Here is a 13,448-nt window from a genome sequence, read left to right on the forward strand (position 1 = left end):
AACTTTTAATAGATTGTATCAATTGAGGCTCAACCGAATGCCAAAACCAACAGACACCCAGGCTCACAATAGTGTGTCTAAATGAGAAAGTTTACCTTTTCCAGGGATGTAATCAAAATATTCCTTTTTGGAACACTAAGAGTATGAAAGGGAAATGATTATGGTTCCCTACTGACATACTGTTATGATTGACAGGAAAAACCAACATGCGTGCCACCTGAGACATCTTGTTCAGGAACTTTCTGGAGGGTAGTAAATTGGTGTTGGCACAAACACAAAAAAATAAAATGACTTGATTCAGCACTTTTCAATTCTAAATCCCCAAACACTAAAGAAAGAAGTAAATATTCATCAAATGATCAAAATTTATATTGATTTTTATTCTACATTAGCAGCTCAAAGTCAAGACTCTTGACAGGGTGGATGTCGGTTTGAATGATTCTCTTTGAAATGAGGATACAGGCACTGAGCTGAGTGCTACCGTGCATTCCTGAACCATAGGCCCTGATTATTAGAACCCTAGGAGGCTAAATTTTTAAAAGAACAGTATAAAGGCAGACTTGTTCAGTTCTGTTTTGATAGCTAAATTGTTATTATTAGTATGTAAAGTAATTCTTGTTGTTCCTGCTTCATTCCTTCCTTTCTATCACCATCTAAGGACAACTATTTTATAGAATTTCAAAGGAACTGGAGTGCACATTGTAGTCACAGAGTTAATAGCAGCATTTGCCAACATAATTGTACTTGGGAAGGAACTGCCAGTCCTGCAGGGCAAGAGAAACTAAGATTGTATCTTCACATTATACATCTTTAATTTTTAGTTTCTGCCAGAAAGTACATAAGGATTTGCTGTAGTGGAATTTGGAAGATGGGAATAAGGATACAGCTGAAGAATATAAACACAGACTTGATGCCTGTGTCATTGTGCAGAGATTTGCTAAGGAAACAGTAATGGAGAAACATCGAAATTCTAATCATCCCCTCCAGTCCACACAGTGTAATCACACTCCCTTCCCACCCTAGCTCATGACATAAGATGCTGAATTTTTAATCGCTTTAACTACTTCCATTGCAAAGAGGAGGAGGGTGGTGGTGGATAAGGCTATCCACAAATGCGATTGTGTGATATACTTGTTCTTTATGTTTGTTAGGTGGAGGCATTATTGTCGTTGTTTTTAATAAACATCTCATCTATCATTAACACGGAGGAAGGAAACATTTTTCTTTACACACAAATGCAGAAGAAATAATGAAAATAGCATTCATGTTAATTTTTCTGCTTCGTCTAAATGCTTACCATTTAACAAATATCATTAAGGATATAGCTTTAAAATTGAATTTCTTAAACATTACAGTGAATGGTTTTAATGGTTTGCAAATAGCACCAAGTCAATAGAAATAAAGATGACCTTTTAAAGATATAATATTTTTTACTTAAATCAATTATCTTCTGCAGTTTTCCTGACTTAATTATCCATGAATATAAATATAAGTAAACCTTGGGAACCTAAGGCTAGTTTTTCTGGGGCTGCCAATATGGTCAGAGAAGTTTTATATCCTAATGTACAGATTAGTATATACAGTAATCTTTGCTAAGTATAATATTGAGATAGCTTTGAGATTCTTGTTAAGTTTTTAATGTATATTTAACTTTAAATGGGAAAATATTTATATATGTAAATACTTTTATAACTTTCTTATCCATTGATAAAAAGAATATTCTAACGAACTTACTGTTTCTTTGACAACATTTTCAAAGTGTAATATTGGTCATATCCTTGAATAAATATTTTAGCTCCTATTATGTAACATAATTTTCTGTAATTCTAGGTTTAGGTTCCCTAAGAACAGGCACCGTGTCTGACCCAGATGTGTATCTTGTACAATGTCTTACATATAAGAGACTCCCAAAATATGTTTGTCAAATGAAGAAATGAAGACCTTTAATCAGCTTTACTCCAAAGAGACACATTGCTCCTTAGTCCTATGACTCCCTGCTCCAACTCTGTAGGAGAAGGAGGCTTTGTTACTCCATTCAGTTGTGCACACAGGGCTGAAGAGAGACACTCTCATCCTTTATAATGCCAAATATTCTTTGTACTTAGTTAGAATGTAGCTAATCATGGATGTGTGATAAATGTCTTTAGAGAGTTCATTTCTGGACAAAGGAAATGCACTTTGAATTCAATTCCAAAGATGAGTTATTTCAGGAAACTATGAACCTCCAACAGTGATGGCAAAAGGAAAAACGCACAAAATAACTGGGATCTTGGGGGAAGAAAACACTGTAGAGGTGACAATGCTAAATCCTGGGGTGAGTATGAGGAATTCTGCCAAACAAAAGCAGGGAGATTTCCAAGTGTAGATTCTAATCAACCCTGAAAGTCCCTGTCAGAGCCTGTGGGGGTCTAGAGACTGAAGGTGTTTCCAGAATAATGAAGCAAGTTGGGCTAGTTGCGTGAGAAGGATACTATGGGGAGGCAAGAGGGGAGGCATAGTAAATATTTGTCTAAGGAATAAGAGAAAAAGGCATGTGATTAGAGACAGTGCATCAAAGGGTTAAAAAAAAAAACAAAAAAACTAGTGAAAGTAGGAAGATATTCCCAAATGACAAAATTATTGTCAGAAAAAGTACAGTTCCCCTGCATTGTATTGATGGATCCCCATGGTCTTCCTGAGTTGGTGTGGATTCTTACAAACTGTGACATTGCTAATGTTTCTTCCAAAAGCTCAAATGACTCTTTTTTAATGGGAAATCAGATTTTATTAAACTAAAACAAGTTCTTACCCAGAAGACTTAAAACTTCATTTTGAAATGGATTGTGCAGCGTACTGCATGATGACAATAGCTGAAATTTTCATTCTATAAGTGTGAGACCATCGTGGTTAGTTTCTAATATAATATGTGATGTATAGGATCACTCTATTAGCTGAATAAAATATTACCAAATGACTCGAAATAAAGAAGCTTTTCTTTTCTTCTTCCTTTTTTTCCTAGATAAAAGTAAACAAGTTGTATATTACAATAATTTTCTGTCAAAGAAAAAAATAGTCTCCTTTCTAAGAGAAAATGAAGCCAACTATTTTAAAAATCAAGCTGAGGCTACAGCCTTCAAACTATCTGTTTTATTTCTTTGTAGACTTTAAACCATTTTAGATTTTCAAACTCAGTAAAATCTATTCAGCTAATTTGTATAGAGTGCCTATCACATACTGTGTGCTGTGCTGGGTGCTGGAGATGCAGCAATGAATACATAGATAAAAGTGCCTGTCCTCACATGGCTTCCAGTCTGCTGGGGGAAGATGGACAATACAAAATAAGTTACATATTTTAGCTACACATGGTGAATATGTATAAAGGATGATAAGGATTGCTGGGGGGTGGGGGTCGGTTGAAGTATTAAGTAGAAGATCAAATAAGACCTGAATAAGAAGATGACATTTTCAGCCAAGACCTGAGGGAGGTTAGGGACCGAGCTAGCATGCAAACAAGACCAAATGCCCCTAGAGCATGCCCACAAGCCGTGCTGGAGCATGTCCGGATAGGTTGAAGACTGAGTACTCAACTGGGGAATTTGGACAACAGCCTAGTTGGAGTGTATTCAAGAGAAAATAGGAGAGGGATTGGACATAGTGAGTATAGATAATATATGTAAAAGTGACTTTGCTGTAATGGAGAACAGAGAAATGGAGCTTTAGCCAGAGGATAGATTGGTATCAACTGATGTCTAGAGATTATTTTTCCTTTTTATTTTTATTTTTTTTACCATGGGAGAAACAGCATCTGGGGGTGGGGTGGTAATGTGCTAATGAGAATAATTATAGTAGAGAAGAAAAACTTGATGAAGGGAGAAGGGCGGTTTGCTGCTGGGGTGATAATCTTTGCATAGATAAGAGGAGGTCTAGTGCCTAAGTAGAGGGGATTGGTCTTGGATAGAAATACGGACTGTTTCCACAGAAACAGGAGAGAAAGCAGAGGATGTGGACCCAGATGCAAGTGGGTGGGTAGATGTGGTGGGAAGCTATGAAGTACAATATGAATGAGCAGGCAGACCTACAATGGCGTGAGTTAAGAAAGAGTAAAATTAATTATTTAACATTCTCAGGATACTTAACCCAACAAAGGAGGCTGTGACATGCAGTGATAATGAAATAATTGATATTTCTTAACTAAATCAGTGCTTTTTAGGACAAGGATAAGGCATATGTCTATATGTGATTATAAAAGTAAGTATGTGTTTAATCCTTAAAGACTGTTAGAATAACTGAAACTTACCTCCCCACCACCAAATTTTTCATGGGCTAACTATTTTGTCGTTAGACACAATATCAGAGGAAGGTAGATGGTTGAGTAATTATTCAGGCCCTGGAGAAGATTGTTGAATTTGGATCACCACATACCAAGCCAAATTTAAATAAAATATTTTAGAACACTGGCTTGTGTTCTGATTAAATTATTAATTTGTAGTCTAAATTTGAAGGAGTATCTGTAGTGATTTAAGCTATAGGTGCATACAAAATAAAAGGGGAAAACATACTAACAATGATAAGCGGCAAAGCAATTGTATTAAACCTCAGATGAGAAGGCAGTGTTTCTAACTTTATTATGTGTATAAGTCTGCTAGGGTGGCAATAACAAAATACCACAGACTAGGTGGCTTAAACAACAGATTTATTTATTTCTTTCTTACAGTTCTGGAGGCTGGAAGTCCCAGATCAACATGTTGGCAGGTTTGGCAGGTTGAATTTCTGGTGAGGCCTCTCTCCTTGCTTGCAGATGACTGGCTACCTTCTCATTGTGTCCTCACATGGCCTTTTCTCTGTGGGACCGCTCTGCATCTTCTTATAAGGACACCAGTCCTGTTGGATTAGGGCCACACCCTTGTAATCTATTTAACCTTAATTACCTCTTTAAAGACCCTGTCTCCAAATACAGTCACATTGGGGTTTAAGGCTTCAACCTACAAATTGAAAAGTTATGACATTGTGTGTCCTGAGTCCATAACATTATGTTAAACGTTTACTAGAGAGATACGAGTTAATAGAATCTCTTAGGCATTCCCCCTGTTTGCGATGCTGGGCTTCTGGCCTCATGGAAGCTGTTGATTCCCTTCTCAATGCAATGTTCTCAAAGTACACCAGGAGGTAGGAACTTTATGAGCATATTTGGACTAATCCATCAGACAGCTATGTTCCCATGACAGAAAAAGGGAGATGGAGGAAGATAAGGCCATCACAGAAACAATGTCATCTTTTGTTGGCAGGTCATTGGATAGGGTTCCGATTCCCTAACCTGACATCCTCCATAGCCTATCCCCTTCTACTTTAGCCTCTTCGTCCAAATGCCCCCAATACTCCAGCCATCATTCTCTGAACATGCCACATCCTTTCATAACTCTGGGCCTGTGAACAAATAAGGTACTCTGCCTATATTCATCTGCTTCTTTACCTGACAAAGTCATAGCCATACTCCCAGATCTGGCTCAAATGCCACCTCTATCAAGCCTTTACTGCCTACTCCTCACCTTCAGGCAATTAGTTGTTTTATTTCCCATCTTCCCCCACAATCATTTCACTTGGCACACTTGTAGGTATCTGTTGGCATGGCTCTTTCCTCCACTACACTGCAGTCCCTTGAGGAAAGGGGCTATGTTTTGTTCTTCTTTGTACCCACAGTCCCTGGTGCAGTTCCTGACACATGGTAAAGGCTCAGTGAATATATGAGTAATAAATTATTTACTGAGCCCCTATCATGTTCCAGATACTGCCAAGGTGCTGGGAATACAAAATGGCTGAGGAGACAGACAGACAGTTTCCCTGTATGGAGCTTAGAGTCTGGAGACAGAGACAGAAAAAGTGTAAGCCAGCAAATGTAAGAATTTTAAGTTGTGATATGTGCTGTGAAGGAAATTAACACTGTTCCGAAATGGAGAAAGAGTGGATCTACTTTTGATAGGGTGGTCAGGGAAGGCCTCTCTGAGAAGTAACATGTCAGCTGAGAGCTAAAGGATGAGAAGATGTTAGAAAGAGAATGTTCCAGAGAAAGGGAACAGTATGTGCAAAGGTCCTGAGACAGGAAAGAGCTGTTTAAAGAACTGGGAGAAGGCAAGCATGACGGTGCATAGTGATCAAGAGGGAGACAAGTAGGAAATGAGGTCTGAGACAGGCAGGAACCAAATCTAATGAGCCATGGAAGAAGTTTGTGTTTTAGATCTGAATGCAGTATGAAACCAACTCACGTTTTATAGAGACCACTCTGGTACTGTAAGGGAAGAGATTAGAGGGGCAGGCATGGGTGAGGGGAGATACATATTAGAAGATAATTGCTATACTACAGGGGAGAGATGATGAAGGCTGGGACCAGTCTGGCAGCAATGCAGACTGTGAAGACAGACTGGAGAGACATTTTGAAAGAGGAATCAACAAAATTTAGGGAGTAACTGGCTGTGGAAAATGAAGAAGAGGAGTCATGGAAGACTCTCAAGTTTCTGACCTAAGCAACAGATGGTGCCATTTATTTAACGGGAGAGTCCTAAGAACAAAGTTTCGGGGCACACGATAAGGCTGAGAATGGAGAGTGTTTTAAACAGTTATGCCGACAGTAAATTCAATTAGCAATGTCAGGTGATTGATTGGGTAGGTAAGTATGGCGCTCAGAGGAGAGAATAGGAGGCCATTACTACATAGATGGCATTGAAAGCCGTGGAAGAGAGTATAAATAAAGAAAAGGGATCCAGAATTAAGCCCTGAAATAACAACAACCAGTGATCCCAGATGTGATTCAAAAAGATCAATGAACTATCTATAAAACAGATTTGGGGATGGTGGAGAAAGAGGGAGGGAGAGTGTTTGAGAATCCATCGCATTAGGTCAGCTAAGGTGAAATGCAGGCCTAGATTAGAATAAGTGAGAACTGATTCTTTTTCTCTTCTCATTATATACCATCTCCCATGGCATTCTCATTTCCTCTCCTAATGTCAACCATTGCCTCTGGGTTTATATTTCAGTCTTAATATTTCCACTTGCTTGCTGAACATCTCATTTGGGGAATCACACCAGTACCTCAAACCAAAAGACTCAATTCCAGCTCATTTGTTCCATTCACCTGTACTGCTGTTTTTATATTCCTACTCCCATTGATGGCACCTACCAGGAAGTGAGAGGTGGATCTGTCACTGAGTCTATTCCCTCTTGTTCCTTTGTATTTTCCTTAATAAGTTGCTAAATCCCATTGATTACAATCAATCCCATTGATTGATTAGTAGGATCAGTAATATTATTTAATGTCCTAGTTTCCATTTGTAAAATGTAGTCACTTTTAAAAGTATCCACAATTGTCATAGATGCTAAGAAATGAAATTCTTTTAACCAAAGATTCAGTGTTACTATTTTTTTAAGAACTATAGTTTCTTCAAATCGTTTTCTTAAAAATTTACCTTTGGACTAAGATACAGTATGAGAAAAAGTTAAGACAGTTTGCAGAGAGATTTAGACTGGCAAAGTCATTCAACCTTAGCAGAAGAAGCAACTTTGGTTCTATTTTTATCATCACGTTGAGGAATGAATTACTGAAAGCAGAGATAGAAATAGAGATGGATAGAAAAGACCTGGGCCATCTAATTCATCTCCTTGTTAGTACAGGGAAGTTTCCTCTGTCAAATGCCTTTGAGATATTGTGTAATATAAGGCTTAGATTAACAACATTTCAATCACTTTTGTAAGGTGACTAGTTATTTTTCAAGTTGCTCTCAGCATTGTTCTCTGAACTCCTTTCCATGTATCCCTCTCATGAGAGGTGTTTCCCTCTGAGCACAGAAATGGCCTAGGATCTCAAAGGGATGAACTTCAATTATTCTTCTATAGTAGTGATGAGTCTATATTAAGTTGGCCTCCCTCTTGATGATGCTTTTTGTGACCAGTGGCACACATTTGTGAAATCTTTACCCAGAACAAGCAGTGGTCCAGTTTGCTACCTTAGGGTGGTTAAAAACTAATGGGAACCTCTGGGGATCAGACATGCCCCTTGGCATCTAATGGTGCAGATTCAGTATTTTAATGGGGTTACCAATAGAATACCTTGTGTGGGATGTCCTCCTCAGTATCCCTATAGCGTTGAGGAGAGGAGGGGTTGGGGGGGTAGCATTTGGAAAGATTGTTTTTAAGTTCTTTTTTAAAATTATTGTTACTGTTATTTTATTGAAGTAGAGTTGATTTACCATGTTGTGGCAATCTCTGCTGTACAGCAAAGTGACTCGGTTATGCACACACAGACATTCTTTTTTTATATTCTTTTCCATTATGGTTCAGGATATTGAATATAGTTCCCTGTGCTATATAGTAGGACCTTGTTGTTTATCGATTCTAAATGTAATAGTTTGCATCTACTAACCCCAAACTCCCAGTCCATCCCTCTCTCTCCCCCGCCCCCCCTTGGCAACCACAAGTCTGTTCTCTATGTCTATGAGTCTGTTTCCGTTTTGTAGATAGGTTCATTGTGCCATATTTTAGTGATATCATATGGTATTTCTCTTTCTCTTTCTGACTTACTTCACTTAGTATGATAATCTCTAGTTGCATTAAGTTCTTTGACTATTGTTCAGTATCTCTCAGTTATCTCATATTTAGTTACTTAAGAATATTGTATGCTCTTTTGAAAGATATATTCTGTTGTCTTTTTCTAATCATTGACTCCCTCTATTCAGTTTCATGTACCTCCCCCCGAACTGTTAAAAAATATTCTTAGGTCTGTACGTATCATTTCTCCAAATTCTGTGATATCTGCAAACCTCTGAGTTGGCACTCTTCTGTGTTGCCATTAATATGCTCCATACCTCCTCTTTCACTATCTATTAATAAATATGCCAAATAACACTAAATCTAGTATTTCCTTTGTGCTTTTCCATCAGCCATACCCCTCTTCCCATACTGAATGTACTCCATGTAACATTATCCTTTGTTTATACTGTTTGATGTAATTCTTAATCCAGTTGAGTCTATTCTTATTCAAGCCAATTAGTTTGGGTAAGAAGAGTTTACATGAACCAATACATAGATTGCAGTTCTTAATTGATTTCAGAAACTTCAGTTATATGGGTATAGTAATTTTAGCATTTTTAAAGTTCTTCCTCAGTATCTAGAACATTCATAATTAGCTGCTTGTGGAAAGCAACAAAATACGAACTCTAGAATGGTTTGAGATCTTACATTTCATAAGCTACCCATTTCCTTTACAGAGTCCTGATTTGCCCTTTTAAGCAGCTGCTACTTTGTAACACTCTCGCTTTTTTTCCATGGTTGAGTCTGTAAAACCAGAGACCAGGCAAAAGGCTTTGGTTGGCACTGGACACAAAGAGTAGGAGGTCATGTCTGACTTTGCTTTTACTACATGTTATAGAATTCTGGCAACTACCCAACAGCTGACCCAGACCCAGAATATATAATTAAATTATAAAGAAGTAGAAGTGTTAAGGCTATTGAGAAATGTTAACGGATGTGTTGGATTTAGTGAAGCGCGCCAAAAGAAAATAAGAGCTCCTTTGGTCCACAGTGCACATAACTCATCATTGCCCTTTCCCCTTCACCATAGGCAAGCATGCCACCGAGAAGACTTCATTCCCCGTCTCATCTGGTGTTCTAGGGAACTCTAAAGCCACAGGGATCACAACAGCTGCAATAAATAAAGCATCTATTCAATACATTTCCATGCCAAATATTATTCAGCATTCTTTTGGCCTTGGTTTGATAGAAAACAGCATGGTGAACTTACTACCTCTCCCTGTACTACAGTGAGCCCCAAGTATCTGTGAAAGATTTAACAATTCAAGCCTGCATGTAAGCAAAATCACTGTTCTCTCTATTTTAACATTATTAAGACAAAATACAGAGAACCAAAAAAAATGTAATACAGGAAGTCCGTTGTCACTATTGGAAAGGTATTGAATTAGTACTAGGCTTTTTTATTCTCCTCGGGGAAGATAATGAGAAGCATTCAGAGTATGTGTCCATGCAAATGTATGGGTCGGAGGGGGAATCTTTAAAAAAATAAATGTTACATATGTGGCAATACGAGGAAGAATATTATTAAGGAATTTCACAGAATTTTTATGTAAAGTCTCATCATACAGTATTATGATCTCAGGGATATTTTGTGATATTTACTGAGTCTTCTGAGAATTCATTTATTCAGGTCATATTTTAAGGAGGAACTTATAAGATTCAGATCTAAAATATAATTCTGTAATATGCCCAGCTGATCCCATTAAATCCAACCTGAAAAGGAGCAGTGTAACGATGAGAACAATTCCCATTCTTTGAGTTGTTACACCTCACTTGAAATGCATTCCTTCTGGATTAAAACAGCAATTCCTCTTTTTTTCTCTCTCCAGGCTGAGGTTCAACTATGCTACCTGGAAGCACAAAGAGACGCTGTTGAGCAGATGTCCCTCAAGCTGTACAGCGAGCAGTACACCAGCAGCAGCAAGAGGAAAGAAGAGTTCGCTGATATGTCAAAAGTTCATTCAGTAGGAGGCAATGGGTAGGGAACTATTCTTTTTGTTGTTTTATTCTCACTAATCTCTACTTTTTCAATGATGTTCCACTGGTAGGTGTTAGGCAGGCATTTCGTCCCTAGCTAACAAGAGAAGCGCAATAGACGAGGCATTTATGTTCTTTTCCATTCATTTCACAATTGAAGACTGTGGATTTTATCAGTGTGTCATCTCACCCAGAACTTCCTAACTTTGTTATTATTGTTTTCAAAACAGCCTTGTGATTTTATGAGTATTTCTGTCACTACATTGTACCTGTAATTTTTTTCAGTGTATTTCCACCTCTTTAAATTTCACCATTTATTTTAAAGTCTATAGAAGCAACTTTTAAATACCAGAACCTCACTGGAAACTTGGTAGGACATAATTTTTCTGAAAAATATAGATATTTAATAATTGTTTAGGGACTATGGGCTCACTGGTTTGTCACATAAAGTCAACTGGAATAATGGACTAGCGCTTATTGTCTATGGTATGTGAAAAGACCCAGCAACTTTAGTGACCCACCAACAATTTCATTCAGCCTGAGACTAATGGACTAATGGCTGTATTTATATTGTACTAACTACCCATGCTATTGAATAGTTAAGTCATGCATTCAAATATTTCCAAATTACTTTAAAGTTATGTGAACATTGTGTGTGTGTGTATATAAATATGTATGTATATATAATACATGTATAGAATTTTTAAAAAAGTATATTTAAAAATTTTTTTCTGGCTCAATTTGAATATTTAGTAGGTGATTATTAAAGAGTAAAAGAGTGTAATGAAATTTAATTATTTCATAGTTTTAATGACTTGATAATAATTATACTCATAAAAATGGAAACAGTAACCTATTTCGCTTTTATACTTGAGCTAGACAACACGGCGGAGAAACTGTTCCCCCAAGTTCTATTAGATGTTAATAGCACAGTATAAATCTATGGGGTGTAACTCTAGCCAAAATATTCCTTGAAAAGGCAGGAGGAAAGAAGTAAGTGCTTATGGTTCTGACGTGACTTAAAATCCAAATTCAAATTTGGGGGATAAATTAAGAACACAGTTTACAAATTCTGTCTTGTGATATAACCCAAGGTCTAAGAATGCAAGAAAAGAATCAGAGTCATAATTCTTTTTTAGGAAATGGGAAAGGACTTTTCAAAATTTAAAATTTACCTATCTATATAATTTGTTGCTCTATTAAGATATTTTTTATACATAGACATGTTATACATATATTTGATTCATCTTATACGATTCAGAAGACATTTATTCACAAGAGGACAAGCATAGCAGCAAATAAGAAAGAAAAGGTTAAATCTTGGAGCATGAACAATAAGCTGTTTTGAGGCCTTAACGTGCTTTAATTTTTCTAAATGCCGAAATAGTCTCTGGTGTACCCACAACCACAAACTTTAGGTCATATTTTCATGTTTTCTGGGGGTTGAGCGGGCACCATGTTCTTCTGACCTCAGATTCCAAGGGCCCAACCTGAGTACTTACTCTGGGCTCCACAAATCATAAATCTGCCCTGGGAATTGCTTAGTTAACAACAAGCATTGTTCTGTAAAGTGGGAGTACGTGAACTTGCCTGATATCCTTTGTTTATGCTCCTTAGGGTGCTGAAGGCTGTGCATTGTGCAGAAATTTAACAGCATGCTAAAGAAAAGGCAGCTATTTAATACTAAGGACAAAAAGCATATACTCCTTTCTATTTTCTGTTTACATACAGAAAACCATTGTTTGAGAAATGTATGTGGGTGAGGTTATCTGGGGTGTCCTGCCCCTAAGACTCTTTGCTCCCACAGTTGAATCCTTAATTCTGAAGCCTTAAGAACACAGCCTTGTAAAATTATCTGCTCCAATGATACATAAACTTCATTAACCGTTCGTTTTGTTACATAGAATGAGCATTGTTTCTGATAAGCAATTGTGGGAATAGTGTGGGCTTTCTAGGGTCTTCATTCCATATGCAGATAGATATCCAATCTACTAAAGAGAACATTAAGTTGGTGATACAATTTGTATATTTTCATTTCCTCCCCGTGCCTACATGCATGCGAAGAAGACTATGTAGTTGAAAAATGAATAAGATTACTCCAGGGAAGACTCAGCTAGACTGAATGGAGATCTTACATTTCTAAGAATTTTGCATAACCAAAGTATTGTTTAGAAATGAGTTTATAACCTTTCTGGCTTGACGAAAAGGTGTGCATCAAGGTGATTTAACACAGCTTATATACAACTATGAAATGTGTGTTTAGCAGTCATGAATATGTGCGGTGGGAAGATTTCCCCAAAAGTATGTGAACCTGTGTGAGCTGTAGTAACAGAATGTGTCCCTCTGTGGGAGACTCTGGGCACTGGCTCCTGCATCACAAAGTGGGGAAGCCATGGCTTCCTGTCGGGACATACAATGCGTGAATCACTGGTGATTCTCAGTGGGAACAGGTTGGTACTTTTGATTCCGGCTGATTTAAATGAAAGCTTATAGAGTGTTTTGTTTCTTTCATCCAGTAAATATCCACTGAAGGCCTACTAAGTGCATGGCATGATGTTCTGAGCAGAGTTTGTCAAGAACACTTATAATTTGTGTATTTCGTAAAGTATGACCATCTCTTTTTCTAATACCTCTTTCTATCAAGGAGTTATCTGATTTCATTTTTTTAAATGAATTTCAAAATCTTGTTTAATTCATTAAGCAGCATCCATGTCAAGACTTAGTGTAGATTAAAAACCATGTCTTTTGTTCAGCTTATAAATGATAGAACTGGGAGGCAGAAAGGCTGGGTGACTGGCTTGTCCAGGACCTCACCTCAGAGTCCTGGGTCATGATGCAGTGGACAACCCATAAAGTCACACTTTGCCCTCTCTCTGAGAATTTCATTCAGACCCTTGATAAACATTTTTCCCCCT

At 37.5% G+C, this 13,448-nt stretch overlaps 1 protein-coding gene across 4 annotated transcripts in view; it reads left to right on the plus strand.

The window, feature by feature from the left end:
• AKAP6 (A-kinase anchoring protein 6) overlaps positions 1-13,448 on the plus strand; it is a 574,354-nt gene that overhangs the window by 425,665 nt on the left and 135,241 nt on the right. For all 4 annotated transcript variants that reach the window (XM_059914067.1, XM_059914068.1, XM_059914069.1 and 1 more), the window contains one exon: positions 10,386-10,534. In XM_059914067.1, the coding sequence (XP_059770050.1) occupies positions 10,386-10,534 (149 nt within the window). The remainder of the gene's footprint in view (positions 1-10,385; positions 10,535-13,448) is intronic.

This window comes from Balaenoptera ricei, chromosome 2 (genome assembly GCF_028023285.1).
Source record: "Balaenoptera ricei isolate mBalRic1 chromosome 2, mBalRic1.hap2, whole genome shotgun sequence".
NCBI classification, from domain to species: Eukaryota; Metazoa; Chordata; class Mammalia; order Artiodactyla; family Balaenopteridae; genus Balaenoptera; species Balaenoptera ricei.